This window comes from Oncorhynchus nerka, linkage group LG28 (genome assembly GCF_034236695.1).
Source record: "Oncorhynchus nerka isolate Pitt River linkage group LG28, Oner_Uvic_2.0, whole genome shotgun sequence".
Taxonomy (NCBI): Eukaryota; Metazoa; Chordata; class Actinopteri; order Salmoniformes; family Salmonidae; genus Oncorhynchus; species Oncorhynchus nerka.
In genome coordinates, this window is record NC_088423.1 from 3,286,208 (window position 1) to 3,307,964 (window position 21,757).

A 21,757-nucleotide genomic window follows, 5' to 3' on the forward strand; every position below is an offset into this window, starting at 1 on the left:
TTTAAACAATGCTACCTTATATAATGTTACTTACCCTACATTATTCATCTCATATGCATACGTATATACTGTACTCTATATCATCGACTGCATCCTTATGTAATACATGTATCACTAGCCACTTTAACTATGCCACTTTGTTTACATACTCATCTCATATGTATATACTGTACTCGATACCATCTACTGTATCTTGCCTATGCTGCCCTGTACCATCACTCATTCATATATCCTTATGTACATATTCTTTATCCCCTTACACTGTGTATAAGACAGTAGTTTTGGAATTGTTAGTTAGATTACTTGTTGGTTATTACTGCATTGTCGGAACTAGAAGCACAAGCATTTCGCTACACTCGCATTAACATCTGCTAACCATGTGTATGTGACAAATAAAATTAGATTAGATTTGATGATCTAGCCAGGTCATTACGGTATTAACACAAAACAAATAATATTGAGCTCTTATTTCATTCATACAGTGGCTTAAGAGAGTATTCACCCCCTTGGCATTTGTCCTATTTTGTTGCCTTACAGACTAGAATTCAAATTGATTTGTTGGGGGGGGGGGGTGTCTTGCGGTGTCTCTATATGCTTGGCACATCTAGCCACTGGGATTTTTTTTTCTGGCCACTCTTCCATAAAGCCCAGCTCTGTGGAGTGTACGGCTTAAAATGGTCCTATGGACAGACAGTCTAATCTCCACTGTGGAGCTTTGCAGCTCCTTCAGGGTTATCTTGGATTTCTTTGTTGCCTCTCTGATTAATGCCCTCCTTGCTCAGTCTGAGAGTTTTGGTGGGCGGACCTCTCTTGGCAGGTTTGTTGTGGTGCCATATTCTTTCCATTTTGAAATAATGGATTTAATTGTGCTCCGTGGGCTGTTCAAAGTTTCGGATATTTTTTAACTCAATCCTAATCTGTACTTCTCCACAACTTTGTCCCTGAGCTGTTTGGAGAGCTCCTTGGTCCTCATAGTGCCACTTGCTTAGTGGTGTTGCAGACTCTGGGGCCTTTCAGAACAGGTGTGTGATATATATATCTATCACACACCTGTTCTGAAAGGCCCCAGAGTCTGAAACACCACTAAGAAAGTGGCACTATGAGGACCATATATATACTGAGATCATGTGACACTTAAATAGATTGCACACAGGTGGACTTTAACTAATTATGTGACTTTTGAAGGTAATTGGTTGCAACAGATCTTATTTAGGAGCTTCATCGCAAAGGGAGTGAATACATATGCACGCACCACTTTTTTGTTATTTATTTTGTAGAATTTTTGAAAGAAGTAATTTTTTTCATTTCACTTCACCAATTTGGACTATTTTGTGTATGTCCATTACATGAAATCCCCCCAAAAATCTATTTAAATTACAGGTTGTAATGCAACAAAATAGGAAAAACGCCACGGGGGGTGAATACTTTTGAAAGGCACTGTATGTACAGTTGAAGTTTTCATACACCTTAGCCAAATACATTTTAACTCAGTTTTTCACAATTCCTGACATTTAATCCTAGTAAAAATTCCCTGTCTCAGGTCAGTGAGGATCACCACTTTATTTTAAGAATGTGAAATGTCAGAATAGAGTGATTTATTTCAGTTTCTATTTCTTTCATCACATTCCCAGTGGGTCAGCAATTTACATACACTCAATTAGAATTTGGTTGCATTGCCTTTAAATAGTTTAACTTAGGTCAAATGTTTCGGGTAGCCTTCCACAAGCTTCCCACAATAAGTTGGGTGAATTTTGGCCCATTCCTCCTGACAGAGCTGGTGTAACTGAGTCAGGTTTGTAGGCCTCCTTGCTCACACACACTTTTTCAGTTCTTCCCACACATTTTCTATAGGATTGAGGTCAGGGCTTTGTGATGACCACTCCAATACCTTGACTTTGCTGTCCTGAAGCCATTTTGCCACATCTATGGAAGTATGCTTGGGGTCATTGTCCATTTGGAAAACTCATTTGCGACCAAGCTTTAACTTCCTGACTGATGCCTTGAGATGTTGCATAAATATATCCACATAATTGTCCTCCCTCATGATGCCATCTATTTTGTGAAGTGCACTTGTCCCTCCTTCAGCAAAATCATTATGCTGCCACCCCTGTGCTTCACGATTGGGATGGTGTTCTTCTGCTTGCAAGCCTCCCCCTTTTTCCTCCAAACATAACGATGGTCATTATGGCCAAACAGTTCTATTTTTGTTTCATCAGACCAGAGGATATTTCTCCAAAAAGTACAATCTTTGTCCCCATGTGCAGTTGCAAACCATAGTCTGGCTTTTTTATGGGGGTTTTGGAGCAGTGGCTTCTTCCTTGCTGAGCAGCCTTTCAGGTTATGTCGATATAGGATTCGTTTTACTGTGGATATAGATACTTTTGTACCGGTCTCCTCCAGCATCTTCACAAGGTCCTTTGCTGTTGTTCTGGGATTGATTTGCACTTTTCACACCAAAGTACGTTCATCTCTAGGAGACAAAACAAGTCTCCTTCCTGAGTTGGTATGACGGCTGCGTGGTCCCATGGTGTTTATACTTGCATACTATTGTTTGTACAGATGAACATGGTACATTCAGGCATTTGGAAATTGATTCCAAGGATGAACCAGACTTGTGGTCTACAATTTTTGAGGTCTTGGCTGATTTCTTTTGATTTTCTCATGATGTCAAGCAAAGAGTCACTGGGTTTGAAGGTAGGCCTTGAAATACATCCACAGGTACACCTCCAATTGATTCAAATGTCAATTAGCCTATCAGAAGCTTCTAAAGCCATTACATTTTCTGGAATTTTCCAAGCTGTTTAAAGGCACAGTCAACTTAGTGTATGTAAAGTTCTGACCCACTGGAATTGTGATACTGTGAATTATAAGTGAAATAATCTGTCTGTAAACAATTGTTGGAAAAATTACTTGTCATGCACAAAGATGTTCTAACCGACTTGCCAAAACTATAGTTTGTTAACAAGAAATGTGTGGAGTGGTTGAAGAACGAGTTTTAATGACTCCAACCTAAGTGTATGTAAATTTAAGACTGTACATTGTTGGACTGTCAGATTACATTGTGAAGATACAGATTCCAGTAGTGTGGGGCATGTTGGCATGAAATGGAATGGTTAGTACCGGGCAGACACTGGCCAACACTGGTCAGACACTTGTCCAAGCCGACTAAAAATCAGTCTAAACTGGTTAAAACAATGCACAGGATAGGATTATTCATTTTATTGGCTACACTATAAATGTCACTGGAACACAAAAGCAATAAGCATCCAGGGTTGTTTTCAGGATGTACAAAATGGAAGCAGATGTTCAAAAACTGAGTGAAACAGCAACGTACTAACTGGACTTTCATTTTCTATTGTTAAAAGTTTAGCTATGGTGTGCCCTAATGAACACAACCCTGCTGTTAATTGTGAACTGTTAGATTAGTCACTACACTGTCAGACAAGGGGTAGACTACTTTAGCTTTGCCAACACGCCGATAATACAATTGTAATGGGTACACAAACCATGAGTCTTATAGAAGGTTCAAAAGAGCAGACCTTTGTGTGTGTATTGCTTTGCAATAGGCAAATATTTTCAGTTCTCTGGGACCCAATAATCAAGTATTAAATGCAGGTGAGTGATTGATTAGTTTGAGTTTCTGCTCTTTTCCATTGATCATCGACTAGTAATTTCATTGAGTCATCATGGAAAATAGTTATGGGAAAACTAACGAATGTCTTTCTTTTTTTTGTATATTTCTGTTAAAGTACACGGTACAATAACATATTTTATTCACATTAACCCTTCTCTCCATACATGATACATGGGTTTGAAGACTGTGGTGCGACATGCTGTGTCCCTAATGGCACCGCATTAATTCTTAGTGCATTACATTGGACCAGGGCCTGTAAGGCAATGGTTAAAAGTAGTGCACTATGTAGGGAATAGGATGTCATTTGGGACACAAGCATAGTTCTCCTCAGTGCACATCCATACACACTTTCGTGTTACAACTGCTAGACAGACACCATTTTATGAACTCTACCTTGTGCAACATCACAGATCATTTTAGTTCAAATAGAAATGTAATGTGTGGAACAGACCTGTCATGTCAGACTTGATTGGGTAATCGGGTCAGATCTATTCCATGTCATTGTCATTCTGTCAGATTCTTCCATCCGTTCGAGGACAGATGGGACATCTAGATAAAGATGGAATTCTCAGTAGGGGAAACAGCGCTACTGTCCACCCCACGGCAGTTCTTGTTTTGTTAACAAACCGGAGGTGAGGAGCGTTGGAAAAAAATAAATAAATCAATCCTAACTTCTTTGTTGTTGTAATATCGCAAACAGATGTGGCTGATTCACTGTCAAGGAATCCAGCTTTAAGGGAATGTGTGGAAGTGTGTGTCTAGCTTCGGTCTTAGGCCTCCGCTAAAGAGCGAAGCCTGGGCATCCAAGGCTAATGTCAAATGAATGTCACTCATTGATTAATTTCATCTGGGGCAGCCCTTCAAGTAAAATGTGGTAAATATAATGAACATAGTCCCTCAAGTCACAATTTTGCACAAATAATCTTTCATTGAATCTAAAAATAGTCCAAATATAAAATGAAGTTATAATAATTAGCAGTCCCTCTCAAAGCCTGGCATGACAGTCTACAGTCCCCCTATTAGACAAAGACAACAACCCAGACAGCCAGTCAGGCACACAATTTAACACTTGACTTGCTCACATGATAACCTTCTCCCACTTAAGAGCAATTTGATTAATGAATGTCAAATCCCCATCATTTCCACTTTTAGCACAGAGAGAAGAGACACTAACCATCAGGGCCAGGTGGTCTTCATTCCCTTTAGTCAGCATCCATGACCTGACTAGTTGGTGGGGGGAATATATAATCTTTCCTTTACATTTTCCACTTCCTCCCACAAACCAAAATGCAAAGGGTCAAGCAGCTGCTTCCGCCACACACTGGGAAGCACTTGACATGTAAAGTCAATATCTGTGTCAATCAGAAAGACAATTCCTTTAAGCAGAGTGGTATCAGAGACCCCCCCCCCCAATAGCCTCCCTCTGATGGAGAAGTCTAACAGGGTCCTCCATCTTGGTGGTATGGTGGTGTGGAGCCGGCAGGGCTGTAGTGGGTGGGGGTTCCATAGTCCAGCCCTTCTCTCAGTTAAGGGTGCGCTGCTGATCCAAAATGGAACCAGTTTCCCCAATGGACTCATTTCCTACCGACCCTTCTTTAAGAGTTTGGAGTTTCCCTGGAAAAGGCAAGAGGAAGAACAGTGTTAAGTTACACACCTTCCTACTATCGAGTTGGTATTTTGGCATTTTATTAGGATCACCATTAGCTTTTGCTAAAGCAGTAACTGCTCTTCCTGTGGTCCACAGAAAACATGATAATACAGATCATTAATAGACAACAGCTCAAGGACAGAACTACAATTTTTGGGGGTGCAGCGACACTCCCCATTCAACTTGACAGAGCTTGAAAGGAAATGCAGAGAAAAATTTGAGAAACTCCCCAAATACAGGTGTGCCAAGATTATAGCATCATATCCAAGAAGACTTGATGCTGTAATCACTGCCAAAGGCACTTCAAAGTACTGAGTAAAGGGTCTGAATTCTTATGTAAATGTAATATCACATTTACATAAGGGCACCAAACAAGGGCACTGCGTTCATCCACCTCTGGCCTGCTCGCCTCCCTACCACTGAGGAAGTTCAGTTCCCGCTCAGCCCAGTCAAAACTGTTCGCTGCTCTGGCCCCCCAATGGTGGAACAAACTCCCTCACGACGCCAGGACAGCGGAGTCAATCACCACCTTCCGGAGACACCTGAAACCCCACCTCTTTAAGGAATACCTAGGATAGGATAAAGTAATCCTTCTCACCCCCCCCTTAAAAGATTTAGATGCACTATTGTAAAGTGGCTGTTCCACTGGATGTCATAAGGTGAACGCACCAATTTGTAAGTCGCTCTGGATAAGAGCGTCTGCTAAATGACTTAAATGTAAATGTACATTTTTTTATTTTTATAAATTTGCAAACATTTCCAAAAAACAGTTTTTTGCTTTCTCATTATGGGGTTGTGTGTAGATTGAAGGGAAAAAAATATTTAATACATTTTAGAATAAAGCCGTAACGTATCAAAATATGGAAAAAAGTCAAGGGGTCTGTACTTTCCAGAATGCACCGCAATACTCTAAGCTTTCTTGAATTTATTCTGGATTTGGGCACTGTGAAAAGACCCCTGGTGGCATATCTGGTGGCGTAAGTATGTGTCAGCTGTGTGTAAGATGACAATGCAAACAATTTGGGATTTAACATTAATATTTCTTATAAAAATAAGTGATGCAGTCAGTCTCTCAACTCTTAGCCAAGAAAGACTGGCATGCATAGTATTTATATAAGCCCTCTGAAGAGCAAGACGTGCTGCTCTGTTCTGGGCCAGCTGCAGCTTAATTAAGTAGAACTAGAGCCTGCAGAACTTGCTTTTAGGAGTGTGGTGTCAAAAAGCAGAGCTTCTCTTTATTACGGACAGCCCCAAAATTGCCCTCGCTAGAAGCATGTGTTTCAGACATAAGGAAGTGGATGGCTGCAAACTTTCTACTATTAAACTCGGACAAAACAGAGATGCTTGTCCTAGGTCCCAAGAAACAAAGAGATCTTCTGTTGAATCTGACAATTAATCTTAATGGTTGTACAGTTGTCTCAAATAAAACTGTGAAGGACCTCGGCGTTACTCTGGACCCTGATCTCTCTTTTGAAGAACATATCAAGACCATTTCGAGGACAGCTTTTTTCCATCTACGTAACATTGCAAAAACCAGAAACTTTGTCCAAAAATGATGCAGAAAAATTAATCCATGCTTTTGTCACTTCTAGGTTAGACTACTGCAATGCTCTATTTTCCAGCTACCCAGATAAAGCACTAAATAAACTTCAGTTAGTGCTAAATACGGCTGCTAGAATCCTGACTAGAACCAAAAAATTTTATCATATTACTCCAGTGCTAGCCTCTCTACACTGGCTTCCTGTCAAAGCAAGGGCTGATTTCAAGGTTTTACTGCTAACCTACAAAGCATTACATGGGCTTGCTCCTACCTATCTCTCTGATTTGGTCCTGCCGTACATACCTACACGTACGCTACGGTCACAAGACGCAGGCCTCCTAATTGTCCCTAGAATTTCTAAGCAAACAGCTGGAGGCAGGGCTTTCTCCTATAGAGCTCCATTTTTATGGAACGGTCTGCCTACCCATGTCAGAGACGCAAACTCGGTCTCAACCTTTAAGTCTTTACTGAAGACTCATCTCTTCAGTGGGTCATATGATTGAGTGTAGTCTGGCCCAGGAGTGGGAAGGTGAACGGAAAGGCTCTGGAGCAACGAACCGCCCTTGCTGTCTCTGCCTTGCCGGTTCCCCTCTTTCCACTGGGATTCTCTGCCGCTACCCTGTTACTGGCTTACTGGGGCTCTCTCATGCCGTCCCTGGGGGGGGTGCGTCACCTGGGTGGGTTGATTCACTGTTGTGGTCAGCCTGTCTGGGTTGGCGCCCCCCTTGGGTTGTGCCGTGGCGGAGATCTTTGTGGGCTATACTCGGCCTTGTCTCAGGATGGTAAGTTGGTGGTTGAAGATATCCCTCTAGTGGTGTGGGGGCTGTGCTTTGGCAAAGTGGGTGGGGTTATATCCTTCCTGTTTGGCCCTGTCCGGGGGTGTCCTCGGATGGGGCCGCAGTGTCTCCTGACCCCTCCTGTCTCAGCCTCCAGTATTTATGCTGCAGTAGTTTATGTGTCGGGGGGCTAGGGTCAGTTTGTTATATCTGGAGTACTTCTCCTGTCCTATTCGGTGTCCTGTGTGAATCTAAGTGTGCGTTCTCTAATTCTCTCCTTCTCTCTTTCTTTCTCTCTCTCGGAGGACCTGAGCCCTAGGACCATGCCCCAGGACTACCTGACATGATGACTCCTTGCTGTCCCCAGTCCACCTGGCCATGCTGCTGCTCCAGTTTCAACTGGCCTGGGCCCTAGGACCATGTCCCAGGACTACCCGACATGATGACTCCTTGCTGTCCCCTGGCCATGCTGCTGCTCCAGTTTCAACTGTTCTGCCCTACTATTATTCAACCATGCTGGTCATTTATGAACATTTGAACATCTTGGCCACGGTCTGTTATAATCTCCACCCGGCACAGCCAGAAGAGGACTGGCCACCCCACATATGCTCTCTCTAATTCTCTTTCTTTCTCTCTCTCGGAGGACCTGAGCCCTAGGACCGTGCCCCAGGACTACCTGACATGATGACTCCTTGCTGTCCCCAGTCCACCTGACTGTGCTGCTGCTCCAGTTTCAACTGTTCTGCCTTATTATTTGACCATGCTGGTCATTTATGAACATTTGAACATCTTGGTCATGTTCTGTTATAATCTCTACCCGGCACAGCCAGAAGAGGACTGGCCACCCCACATAGCCTGGTTCCTCTCTAGGTTTCTTCCTAGGTTTTGGCCTTTCTAGGGAGTTTTTCCTAGCCACCGTGCTTTTACACCTGCATTGTTTGCTGTTTGGGGTTTTAGGCTGGGTTTCTGTACAGCACTTTGAGATATCAGCTGATGTACGAAGGGCTATATAAATACATTTGATTTGATTTGACATCTCCCCATCTTTACATCGATTGAATCCGTTTTGACCATGACAGTTCACAATCTAAGGTAAAGTCAATTAATTTAGTCTCCTCAACTTGTTCAACAGCCACACCTTTCATTACCGGATTCAGCTGAGGTCTAGAATATAAGGAATGATATGTACCAAATACAATGATCTTAGTTTTAGAGATGTTCAGGACCAGTTTATTACTGGCCACCCATTCCAAAACAGACTGCAACTCTTGTTAAGGGTTTCCACTCATGAGTGGTGAAGCGGTCTAAGGCACTGCATCATGGTGCTTGAAGCATCACTACAGATCCGGGTTTGATCCTGCGCTGTGTTGCAGCAGGCTGTGACCGGGAGACACACAATTGGCCCAGCGTTGTATGGGTTGGGATGTCCTTGTCCCATTGTGCTCTAGCGACTCCTGTGGCGGCCCGGGCACATGCACGCTGACACGGTCAGCAGTTGTACAGCGTTTCCTCCATCACACTGGTGCGGACTGGCTTACGGGTTAAGCGAGCGGTGTCAAGAAGCAGTCCGGCTTGGCAGGGTCTTTCACCTCTCGAGTCCATATGGGAGTTGCAGCAATTAGACAAGACTAACTACCAATTGGAAATCATGAAATTGGGGATAAAGAGGGATACATTTATTTTTTAAGTGACTTCATTAGCTGTGGTTGCTGATGCGTATATGGTTGAATCATAAGCATACAAATGCTTTGTATAATGCCAGTGGCAAAAATAGAAAAGAGTAAAGGGCTTAGAGAGATGCTACCACTAGGGTAGTGGAATTACTTTGGCTTCCCTCCAGGCCTGAGTACAAAATCTTTCCTCTAGGCTCAGATTAAAGATATGACAGATAGCAGTGGCTATTAGAGGTCGACTGATTATGATTTTTCAATGCCGATACCGATAATTGGAGGACCAAAAAAAGCAGATGCCGATTTTAAAAATTTGTAATAATAACAATTAAAATAAGTATTCATTCAGTATTATTGTAACTTAATAAAATATCAATCAATAAAATCAATTTAGCCTCAAATATTGAAACATGTTCAATTTGGTTTAATGCAAAAACAAAAAGTGTTGGAGAAGAATGTAAAAGTGGATTTATGTGCCATGTAAGAAAGCTAACGTTTCAGTTCCTTGCTCAGAACATGAGAACATATGAAAGCTGCTGGTTCTTGTAACATGAGTCTTCAATATTCCCAGGTAAGAAGTTTTAGGTTGTAATTATAGGAATTATAGGATTATTTATCTCTATACCATTTGTATTTCATTAACCTTTGACTATTGGATGTTCTGATAGGCACTTTAGTATTGCCAGTGTAACAGTATAGCTTCCATCCCTCTCCTCGCTCCTACCTGGGCTCGAACCAGGAACACATCGACAGCCACCCTCGAAGGAGCGTTACCCATGCAGAGCAAGGGGAATAACTACTCCAAGTCTCAGAGCGAGTGACGTTTGAAACGCTATTAGCGTGCACCCCGCTAACTAGCTAGCCATTTCACATCGGTTACACCAGTCTAATCACAGGAGTTGATAGGCTTGAAGCATTGCGAAGAGCTGCTGGCAAAACGCACGAAAGTGCTGTTTGAATGAATGCTTACGAGCCTGCTGGTGCCTACCACCGCTCAGTCAGACTGCTCTTTCAAATCATAGACTTAATTATAACATAATAACACACAGAAATACGAGCCTTAGGTCATTAATGTGGTAGAATCTGGTAACGATCATCTCAAAAACAAGACATTTAATTATTTATTTTATCTAACGGGTGGCATCCATAAGTCTAAATATTCCTGTTACATTGCTCAACCGTCAATGTTATGTCATAATTATGTAACATTCTGTCAAATTAGGCAGCCCAAACTGCATACACACTGACTCTGCGTGCAATGAACGCAAGAGAAGTGACAATTTCACCTGGTTAATATTGCCTGCTAACCTGGATTTCTTTTAGCTAAATATGCAGGTTTAAAAATACATACTTCTGTGTATTGATTTTAAGAAAGGCATTAATGTTTATGGTTAGGTACACATTGGAGCAACGACAGTCCTTTTTCACGAATACGCACCGCATCGATTATATGCAACGCAGGACACGCTAGATAAACTAGTAATATCATCAACCATGTGTAGTTAACTAGTGATTATGATTGTTTTTTATAAGATAACTTTAATGCTAGCTAGCAACTTGCCTTGGCTTACTACATTTGCGTAACAGGCAGGCTCCTCGTGGAGTGCAATGTAATCAGGTGGTTAGAGCGTTATAAGGTTGCAAGATTGAATCCCGAGCTGACAAAGTAAAAATCTGTCTTTCTGCCCCTGAACAAGGCAGTTAACCCACTGTTCCAAGGCAGTCATTGAAAATAAGAATGTGTTCTTAACTGACTTGCCTAGTTAAATAAAGATTAAATAAATGTGTAAAAAAAATACAAAAATAGGCCAAACCGATGTCCAAAAATTCAGATTGTTATCGGTCGACCTCTTGTGGCTATAGAGTCAGCTTCCATCCTAAGTAGCTTTCCATCTAAGCTGTCAAAGCCCAGGAGGTTTGTCATGATTGATCAATAACTATTTTCCACCTCGACACACTAACTTTACAATATTTAAAGTTGCAATGCTTTTCTTTCATTATTTTTTTCTTGTATATGAAAACGATGGCATTTCCTTTCCTGCTAAAGTTTGCCCACTTTGCTAATGAAGTCATCGAAAATGGCAACATCAAATGGTTTTGTGATAAGCCATCTGATTTGATTGAAGATGGAGTTGAATGTCTTTCTGCCCATAATTTAATTAAAGTGCTCAAAAGTTTATTTTCCATCATTCTTCATATCATTGATATTGGCTTCATAGTACAGTTTCTTTTGTTTTGGACTTTAGTCTCAGAATTTCTCAATTTGCAGTGCAGCCAGATGTATTAGCCACAGTTTTTCAATTCCTCATCAATCCATGGAGCCTTGACAGCTGTTAATCAGTTTCTAACAAGTGAATGTTTAATCAGTCATTTGAAGAAGCAATTTCATAAATTCATCAAGTGCAGCGTCTGGATGCTCCTCATTAATCACATCAGACCAACAAATAATGTTTAACATCATCCACATAAGAGTCAGAGCAAAACCTTTTTATGATCTCTTATACAGTAATATTGGCCCAGCTTTTGGAACTTTGGCTTCCCTGGATATAGCTACTATATTGTGATCACTGCATCCAATGAGTAAGGATACAGCTTTAGAACAAATGTCTTCAGTGTTAGTAAAAATGTGATCAATGCATGTGGTGATCTTGGTCCTGTAGTGTTTGTAAACACCCTGGTACATTGATTAAATCATTTGAACCAGATTACAGGCACAGTTTACAGTAAGAAGCTTCCTCTTGAGCGGACAACTTGATGAAAACCAGTCAATATTCAGGTCCCCAAGAAAGTAGACCTCTGTTTACATCACATACAATATCAATCATTTCACACATCATTTAGATACAGACTGTTAGCCTATAGCTACACCCCAAAAGAAAAGTCTTTAGATGTGCCAGGTGAACCTGCAACCACAACACTTCAATAACACTTGACATAAGATCTTTAAGCATTACGGCTCTGAATACAGTTGCAGTCGGAAGTTTACAAACACCTTAGCCAAACAAACTGAGTTTAAATGTTTCACAATTCCTGACATTTAATCCTAATACAAATTCCCTGTCTTAGGTCAGTTAGGATCACCACGTTACTTTAAGAATGTGAAATATCAGAATAATAGTAGTGATTGATGTCAGCTTTTATTTCTTTCATCACATTCGCAGTGAGTCAGAAGTGTACATGCAACCAAATACTAATTGTGTGTATTGCCTTTAAATTGTTTAACTTAGGTCAAACGTTTCGGGTAGCCTTCCACAAGATTCCCACAAAGTGGGTGAATTTTGGCCCATTCCTCCTGACAGCTGGTGTAACAGTCAGGTTTGTAGGTCAGATCTGCCCACACATTTTCTATAGGATTAATGTCAGGGCTTTGTGACGGCCACTCCAATACCTTGACTTTGTTGTCCATTTTTTAAGCCATTTTGCTACAACTTTGGAAGTATGCCATTTTCGACCATGCTTTAACTTCCTGACTGATGTCTTGAGAGGTTGCTTCAATATATCCACATAATTTCTTTCCTCGTGATGCCATCTATTTTGTGAAGTGCACCAGTCCCTCTTACAGCAAAGCACCCCCACGACATGCTGTCACCCCTGAGCTTCACGTTTGGGATGGTGTTCTTCGGCTTGCAAGCCTCCCCCTTTTTCCTCCAAACACAACGATGGTCATTATAGCCAAACAGCTCTATTTTTTTCAGACCAGAGGACATTTCTCCAAAAAGTATGAGCTCTGTCCCCATGTGCAGTTGAAAACCGTAGTCTGGCTTTTTAATGGCGGTTTTGGAGCAGTAGCTTCTTCCTTGCTGAGCGGCCTTTCAGGTTATGTCGATATAGGACTCGTTTTATTGTGGATAGATACTTTTGTACCCGTTTCCTCCAGCATCTTCACAAGGTTCTTTGCTGTTGTTCTGGGATTGATTTGCACTTTTTGCATCAAAGTTCGTTCATCTCTAGGAGACAGAACGCGTCTCCTTCCTGAGCGGTATGACGGCTGCCTGGTCCCATGGTGTTTATACTTGAGTACTATTGTTTGTAAAGATGAACGTGGTACCTTAAGGTGTTTAGAAATTGCTCCCAAGGATGAACCAGACTTCCAGAGGTATTGGCTGATTTCTTGATTTTCCCATGATATCAAGCAAAGAGGCACTGAGTTTCAGGGTAGGCCTTGAAATACATCCACAGGTAAACCTCCAATTGACTCAAATTATGTCAATTTGCCTATCAGAAGCTTCTAAAGCCATGACATCATTTTCTGTAATTGTCCAAGCTGTTTAAAGGCACAGTCAACTTGGTGTATGTAAACTTCTGACCCACTGGAATTGTGATACAGTGAATTATAAGCAAAATAATCTGTCTGTTAACAATTGTTGGAAAAAATGACTTAGGACATCTACTTTGTGAATGACACAACTGACTTGCCAAAACTATAGTTTGTTAACAAGAAATTTGCGGAGAGGTTGAAAATCGAGTTTTAGGTGACTTCAACCTAAGTTATGTAAACTTCCGACTTCAACTGTATACTTCTAAACCTCACACGGGGCGGCAGGGTAGCCTAGTGGTTAGAGCGTTGGACTAGTAACCGGAAGGTTGCAAGTTCAAACCCCCAAGCTGACAAGGTCTGTCGTTCTGCCCCTGAACAGGCAGTTAACCCACTAGGCAGTCATTGACAATAAGAATTTGTTCTTAACTGACTTGTCTAGTTAAATGAAGGTAAAATAAAAAAAACAAGCATTCCTGCCTATTCTATAGATTATATAGCAGTACAAGGATATACAATCAAATTAATTATGTGAGTGAGTCTCTGAAATGGCTAATATTTGAATGTTATGAGGTTTCTTTCCTGGGTAGCTTATCAGAGAGGCATAATACTGAAAAGAGCAAACAAAACAAGAGAAAATATATTCATTCAGCAGCCCATTAATCAATGTGTGTGTGTGTGTGTGTGTGTGTGTGTGTGTGTGTGTGTGTGTGTGTGTGTGTGTGCGTACTGCGGGGTTGAAGCAAAAGAGCCCATAGGCCTGGCTCTCTTACCCCTTCCTGGCTTCTGGGAGGGAGGGTGGACAATGAGCCTGTCATAGCAGATGTAAGCAATGTCCCCACACTCTTTCGCAGCTTTCATGGCTGTCCTCTTTCCTCTTCTGTTGCACAACTTCAAGATAGTAGTCGTTGAGGAAGATATACATTCCTCTCAAGTTCTTGGCTCTTTCCAGACCAGCTACATTGTCCTGAACCTCAGGAACTTGACAACTATCGGCCTGGGCCTGTCACCTGGGCCGGTGGTGGGTTTTCCAGTCCTGTGGGCGGTTCTTCACCTCAATTTGCCTGTGGTCTTCAATTTAATCAGAAATCATCACTCCGTCCAGGTCTCATGTGGAGATTCTGAAATTCCATCCGCAACCATGTTGTTCTGCCTTGATTGTCCCTCATTGTTACCATGTATTCACACACAGAACTGATGTCCTATCGCACTGACTTACATCTTGCCATTCTCCTGTTTCAACTCATCGAGCTGACCCTGGGAGAACTGCAAACTGTTCTTCAGGTCCTGGACCTCAGGTTGTCAATTCTTTTATTAGTTGAATCCACCAGTATTTGGATAAAACACTTGAAGCTATTTTCTTTTGCCCGCAGAACAGCCTCAATTCGTCAGGATATGGACAACAAAGTGTCGAAAGTGTTCCACAGGGATGCTGGCCCATGTTGACTCCAATAGTTCCCACAGTTGTGTCAAGTTGGCTGGATGTCCTTTGGTTGGTGGACCATTCTTGATACACACGGGAAACTGTGGAGCGTGAAAAACCCAGCAGTGTTGCAGTTCTTGAAACACTCAAACTGGTGCGCCAAGCACCTACTACCATAACGTGTTCAAAGGCACTTTATCTTTTGTCTTGCCCATCCACTCTCTGAATGGCACACATACAATCCATGTCTCAAGTTCAAGGCTTAAATCCTTTCACACTAATTGAAGTGGATTTATGGGTATCTGCTAGCATGCTAGTGTGGGAATAACCACCACCATAGACTTCCATTGTTAGCAATTACACTAACGCTAGTTAGCAACTTCCTTCAAACTGCATGCAGAGACATAAAAAATGGTGTCCACGAGTTAATCTCACTCTGGGGAAGGAGATTAGGGCCCCTTTGCAAAAATACCGGAGTATCCCTTAAAGATACTCATCTGTGTTTTAACAGAAGTGTATGTTGGGCAGTTTCAGGACAGAAGGCGTGTTTGCTGTTCCTCCACCTCCCAGTTCCCCTCAGACCCTGCTATACCCCACCTCCCAGTTCCCCTCAGACCCTGCTATACTCCACCTCCCAGTTCCCCTCAGACCCTTCCATACCCCCCATCCCCAGCCTCCCTGTTCCCCTCAGACTGGATAGTAGTTTGTTATTGGGATATGTCTACACAGCATGTCAGCATAACCTCACCTAGTACTGCTTCTCTGTCTGTCTAGACCCGTGAGTGGCACATTTTCATTCAACTTCAATTTATCCAGGTTAGTCTCATTGAGGGAGCGGTGTGAGGGGACTCTGTACCTTGCCGCTCAGTTTGAGTATGTCAATCTCCTCTCTCTGTTTGCTGAGAGTCTCGTTCATGCTGCACAGGTGGTCGCTCATCATACTAAGTTGTTCCTTGTAACTCCTCTTGGTCGTGGCCAGTTCATCCTGAAAGACAAGGAGCAGGTTGTGGTTAGTTAGAGCCAGTATGATTGTTCAAGGTTCAAGTTAATTTGCCATGTCTCAGTTGGAGCATGGCTCTTGCAATGCCAGGGTTCAATTCCCGGGCCACCCATACTTAAAAATGTATGAACGATTGATTAAAAGTCACTTTGGATAAAAGCGTCTGCTAAATGGCATTTCATTGAATAAATGGGAAATCTTACAAAAAAACAGCAAATAAATTGAGGACCAAGTTCAGGACAAATATGCATAACACAACTACCAATGTAATAATGCTGATTGTATTCTAGCTGAACGGATGGATCTGGGATAAGCTGCTTTCTTTCAGTCTGGAAATTACACAACAGACGTTTACCTGCAGACGTGTGATGTTCTGATTAGCCAACTTGACCTCCTCAGTCAGTGTCTCCCGTGACTTCTCTGCCAAGGCCAGACGCTTGGCCAGGGCTCGACACTGGGGGGGGGGTTTACAACACAGGAGATACGAAGAATTAACAGATATCCACAGACGATCACTTCCTTCAACTAATGAAGTCAGTAAATGGGATGCTCTTCACTGAAACTAGATCTAGGCAGACATGTCTGGGTTTGAACTGGAGTGACTGCTACATTAAATACACTGTTAGAAACACTTCCTAAGCCAGTTCCCTCGGACAGACACTCTGTCCTTTGGGTGGTGGACCATTCTTGATACACACTGTTGAGCGTGAAAAACCCAGCAGCGTTGCAGTTCTTGACACAAACCAGTGTGCCTGGCACCTACCCCATTCAAAGGCACTTAAATCCGTTGTCTTACCCATACACCCTCTGAATGGCACACATACACAATCCATGTCTCATTTGTCTCAAGGCTTAACAATCCTCCTTTGACCTGTCTCCTCCCCTTCATCTACACTGAATGAAGTGGATTTAACAAGTGACATCAATAAGAGATCATAGCTTTCACCTGGTCAGTCTGTCATGGAAAGAGCAGGTGTTATTAATGTTTTGTACACTCAGTGTATATCATGTAGGGCTGGGAATAACCAGGGAACTCACAATAAGATATTATCACTATACTTAGGCGTCGATCCTATATGTATTGTGATTCGATACTGTGATTTTATTGCGATTCAACGTTCCAAACATACTGCTCACCATATGTCTGCTGCAGAGGGACAGAGAGAGCCATGAGAAAATGAGATTTGATCAGTCATGGAAATAAATGAGCTGAAAACATTTAGGCTCACTATTTTTTTTTAAATAGATAAGTTATAGGATGACAAATACCATAGTTTTGGCGCACACAGACTACACAGACTATTTTTATTTTAACAAAACAATACTTGGAGTCAAAGTAAGTATGTATTAAAGGAAGGAAGACGTGAGGGGAAATGTTTGAGTGACTGATCCAACTATTAAGTCGGTCTAGTGTAGAGCCACATCTCAATGGAGCTTGACTATGTGTAACTTTGTTCCCCATATATCTCCCCAGTGTCCACCGACAAAATAACAGCTCCATATCCTTAAAAAGTGTGTGCTTACACACGTGTGTGTCATGTCTCACCTCAGCATGGAAGTTAACAGCCTTGCTGTCAGAGACCTGTAGCTGTGTGGTGAGTTCTCCTACTCTGGCCATGTAGTGAGTCTTAATCATCTGTTCTCTGGACTCCTCGTCTCCCACCTGTACACACAGAGACAGACCAACGACAACTTATATCTGTGTTGTAATTACACTAGTATAACAAGGTTGTATTAGCATGTTACTACATAGTATTCATTCGAGCATTTATTCAATCATTCATTCAAGCGTGTAATTTTCCAAAGTATAACAATCTGTTCATTAATGAGTTCATTCGTCCATCTTTTCAGGAAAGCAATGAGACTAGTCCCGTGAAAGAGGGGAAAAGGATCAGACTAAAGAATAGTTGGGTCAAGAAAAACAAGACAAACTTACGTCCTCGTTGGTAGGAGTTGTGGTCAACATGCCAACCTAATGCGAGAGATATAGAACACAGAAACACATTAGTTAGTAACTAACTCCCTATGAGAAAGCTATAAAATGTAAGACTGGTCCCAGATCTGTTTGTGCTGTTTTGCCAACTTCTACAGTCATTGTTGGAGATACAGCACAAACAGATCAGGGCCCAGGCCAATAAAACCCATTTCCCTCCCACTGAAATCCTATAAAAAAAACACTACAGGTCCGCCTAATATTCACTGACAAAACTGGATTGGAAAGGAATAACATCTATAAAAGCCTGTGAATGAAGAGTGTAGCTGGTTGTTAATGACATGACAACAGTGTCCAGTGACTTACCGCACAAACCGTGTTCGGAGCGAGTGGGTGGGTGTTAGCCTGGTCCCAGATCTGTTTGTGCCATCTTGCCAGCTCCTATGGTCGTTGTTATGCCAAACAAGGAGAACCACCATAGGACAACACAAATAGATCTGGGACGCATCCCAATAATATCAATTTTTTTCCTTAAAATTGTACTCTAGTTCACTACTTCCCAAAAATCTAAAAACATTGGATTGGTGAAAGCATGAGCTAGAGGGAGTTTCCAACATTTCTTATACCCATCAGTTATTTTCAAATCAGTGAAGGATAGTGAACAAGTGCATACTTGGGGGGAAAGGAGAAAGGATTGGGATAGAGCCAGAGACTGACAATACAACTCGCTGGATTTGGAAAGGGTCAGAAACTTTCCAGAAATTTTCCATGGGAAGTTATGCCTGGGAATGTAGCTTAAATTCATCAAAAAAGTTAGCTTATAACAGTGAAACTTTTTATTGGGATACACAGAAGGCAATTCTAGGTCTTGTGGCATATTTTGGTTAAACTATCCCTCTACATGCACAGTGTTTTGATTACAATACTGGGTGGGGTGAATATATGTTGTATGGCGTACATTCTTTTTTTGTTAATTAGCAAATAGAAGCCTACAGCAAAGTGGGTTTAAATCATTTCTAACTTGTTAACAGTTTCTGCTCGTTAGTTTTTGCTACCATGTGGGTTTTAGCTTGCTTGAGCCTGCTAACTGAGGTGTGTTAATTCACCTGTTTCCATACATGTTTCATTTTAAAACATGTATCTTACTAAAGGAGATGTTAAATCTAACTGCTTAACTATTTATCTGTACATAGAATTGTATTTGTTTTCTTCTATTCTTTACAGGAAAATGCCACGGGCACTATCTGATGTGTGGAGACATTTCTCTGCAGCTATTGTAGAAGGAAAAGCTGTGTACATTTGCAAATGCTGTGCTAAATCATATGTGAAGAACGCAACAAAGATGCAGAATCCTCTGGCCAAGTGCATAAAGTTCCCTCAGTGCACACAACAAGCAACCTCTGACAAAAGTCCCTCAACATGTATTCGAGGTGAAAATGATGAATCAGACACCTTAGTCAGAGAAATGCTGATGAATGTCTTGCTACAGCTGTGTATACAACTGGTTCACCTCTGATGTTCACAGGCAATGTGTATTGGAAGAGATTTCTGAATGTTTTTCGCCCAGCATACACCCCTCAACCAGACATGTTTTATCTACTCATTTGCTGGATGCAGAGTTAAAGTGAAGGTCAAGCAAATCATAGAGAAAGCAGACTGTATTGCAATCATCTCTGATGGGTGATCGAATGTTCGTGGGAAAGGAATAATTAACTACATCATCTCCACCCCTCAACCAGTTTTCTACAAGAACACAGACAAGGGACAACAGACACACCGGTCTCTGCATTGCAGATGAGCTGAAGGCAGTCAATGACCTTGGACCACAGAAGGTATTTGCACTGGTGATAGACAATGCTTCAAACATGAAGACAGTTGGTCTAAAGTGGAGGAGTCATACCCTCACATCACACCCATTGGCTGTGCTGCTCATGCATTTAATCTGCTCCTCAAGGACATCACGGAACTGAAAAACATGAATACACTCTACAAGAGAACAAAGGAAATCGTTAGGTATGTGAAGGGTCATCAAGTTATAGCAGCAATCTACCTCAACAAGCAAAGTGAGAAGAATAAGAGCACCACATTGAAGCTGCCCAGCAGCACCCGTTGGGGTGGTGGTGTGATCATGTTTGAGTCTCCTGGAGGGGAAGGAGTCTCTCCCAAAAATGGCCATGTCACAGTCTGCTGATATGGACAGCCCCATCAAGAGGATCATCCTGGACGATGTATTTTGGGAGAGATTAAGTAGCCTGAAACCTATAGCAGTAGCCATTGCACAGATTGAGGGAGACAATTCCATCCTGTCTGATGTTCAGACTCTGCTTGCAGATGTAAGAGAAGAAATCCATACTGCCCTGCCCACTTCACTGTTGCTCCAAGCAGAGGAAACTGCATTCTGAAATGCATCAAAAAGCGTGAAGACTTCTGCCTGAAGCCCATACACGCCGCAGCGTACATGTTGGACCCCAAGTATGCTGGCAAGAGCACCCTGTCTGGTGCAGAGATCAACAAGGTGGTGTCATCGCTACTGTGTCTCATCACCTTGGCCTGGATGAGGGCAAGGTTCTTGGCAGTCTGGCAAAGTACACTCCCAAGTAAGGGCTTTGGGATGGAGATGCAATATGGTAGTTGTGCCAACATATCGCATCAGCCACCTGGTGGAAGGGACTTTGTAGATCTGAGGCTCTTTCCCCTGTTGCCTCCATCCTCCAAATCAGCCATCTCAGAGCACACCGGTCCTTGTTTCGGAACACACACATACACCAAAGCATGGAACAGACTGACCAATACAAGGGTTGAAAAATTGGTGGACATCCGGGCAAATTTGAGGCTTTTTGAGCCTGACAACGTGTCATCCTCAACAAGGTTGGAAAGTGACAGTGAAGATGAGGCCTCAGTCTGATGTTCAAGAGGAGGACATTGAGGAGGTCTAGGGAGAAGACATGGAAGTTCAAGTCATGACTAAATTGTTTTTGTTTTTTTTTCTATTGGAATCATTTGACAAGGTAAAAGGTTTCTGTATGGTAAATATGTCCAAAGCAAAAACATCTACATTTAAATGGTATTAATATTTATTTGCATATATTTCCATTAATACATTCCCGTTAATTCCCACCTCTGAATATTCCACAAAATATGCAACCCTACAACTCACTGAAGCCAAAACACTAAAACCTATTTTATGGGTGCTCCTGCAATGACGTGTGACTCATTTGGTGGGAAAGGGGAGGGTTGGAAAGGGAGGAATGATCACCCTAGATTTCATCTCACATCATGCCAGTCTCAGCAGACAACCAAGTAGTGAAACATGAGGATGAAGCCTAATAAAAACACTATTGGAGAAAAATAAGGATGCAAAATTCCAAAGTTATCAGTCTTTATAAAATCCCTGTAGATGGATTCTTGCAACTCAAAATAAAATAAAACAAGTGAAGATCGTAAGTACCAGACTGGTGCATATCATAGCGTCCTTCCCTACTCCTCTCTCCTCCAGCTCGCCATCATCCAGGCTGGTGAGGGCTGGTCTGCCCAGACCCAGGGAGAGGGCTGAGGCTGGGCTGCCTCCTCCGAGGGCAGAGGAGAGCTGTGTCTCCAAGTCCTGGATGCGTTGGCTCTCCTTCTCCAGCCTCACCCTGCCCAGCTGGGTCTCCAGCAGCCAGTGCTCCTTCTCCTGCTCCAGACGAGCGATCTTCTCCTGGCTCGCCACCACCTTTCGGTGGTAACGGTCAAGGGGAGGAGGGAAAGGTGTAAGAGGACTTATATACTTCTCTATAACTCTTATCTAGTCAGTAACCAAATGGGTTACCTTGAGAATAAAGAGGCAGACTTAGGGCCTGTGTCCTTACAAACTGAAGAGTAGAAGGAAGGAACATGGA

General features: G+C 42.2%; 1 protein-coding gene across 2 annotated transcripts in view; it reads right to left on the reverse strand.

Moving 5' to 3' along the window:
- Positions 1–3,204: 3,204 nt before the first annotated feature.
- LOC115112837 (protein phosphatase 1 regulatory subunit 21-like) overlaps positions 3,205–21,757 on the reverse strand; it is a 47,850-nt gene continuing 29,297 nt past the window's right edge. For both annotated transcript variants that reach the window (XM_029639832.2, XM_065012597.1), the window contains 6 exons: positions 21,328–21,591; positions 17,883–17,918; positions 17,493–17,609; positions 16,302–16,400; positions 15,803–15,931; positions 3,205–5,248 (listed from right to left, as the gene is read on the reverse strand). In XM_029639832.2, coding sequence (XP_029495692.1) covers positions 5,216–5,248; positions 15,803–15,931; positions 16,302–16,400; positions 17,493–17,609; positions 17,883–17,918; positions 21,328–21,591 — 678 coding nt within the window. In that variant the 3' untranslated portion in view covers positions 3,205–5,215. The remainder of the gene's footprint in view (positions 5,249–15,802; positions 15,932–16,301; positions 16,401–17,492; positions 17,610–17,882; positions 17,919–21,327; positions 21,592–21,757) is intronic.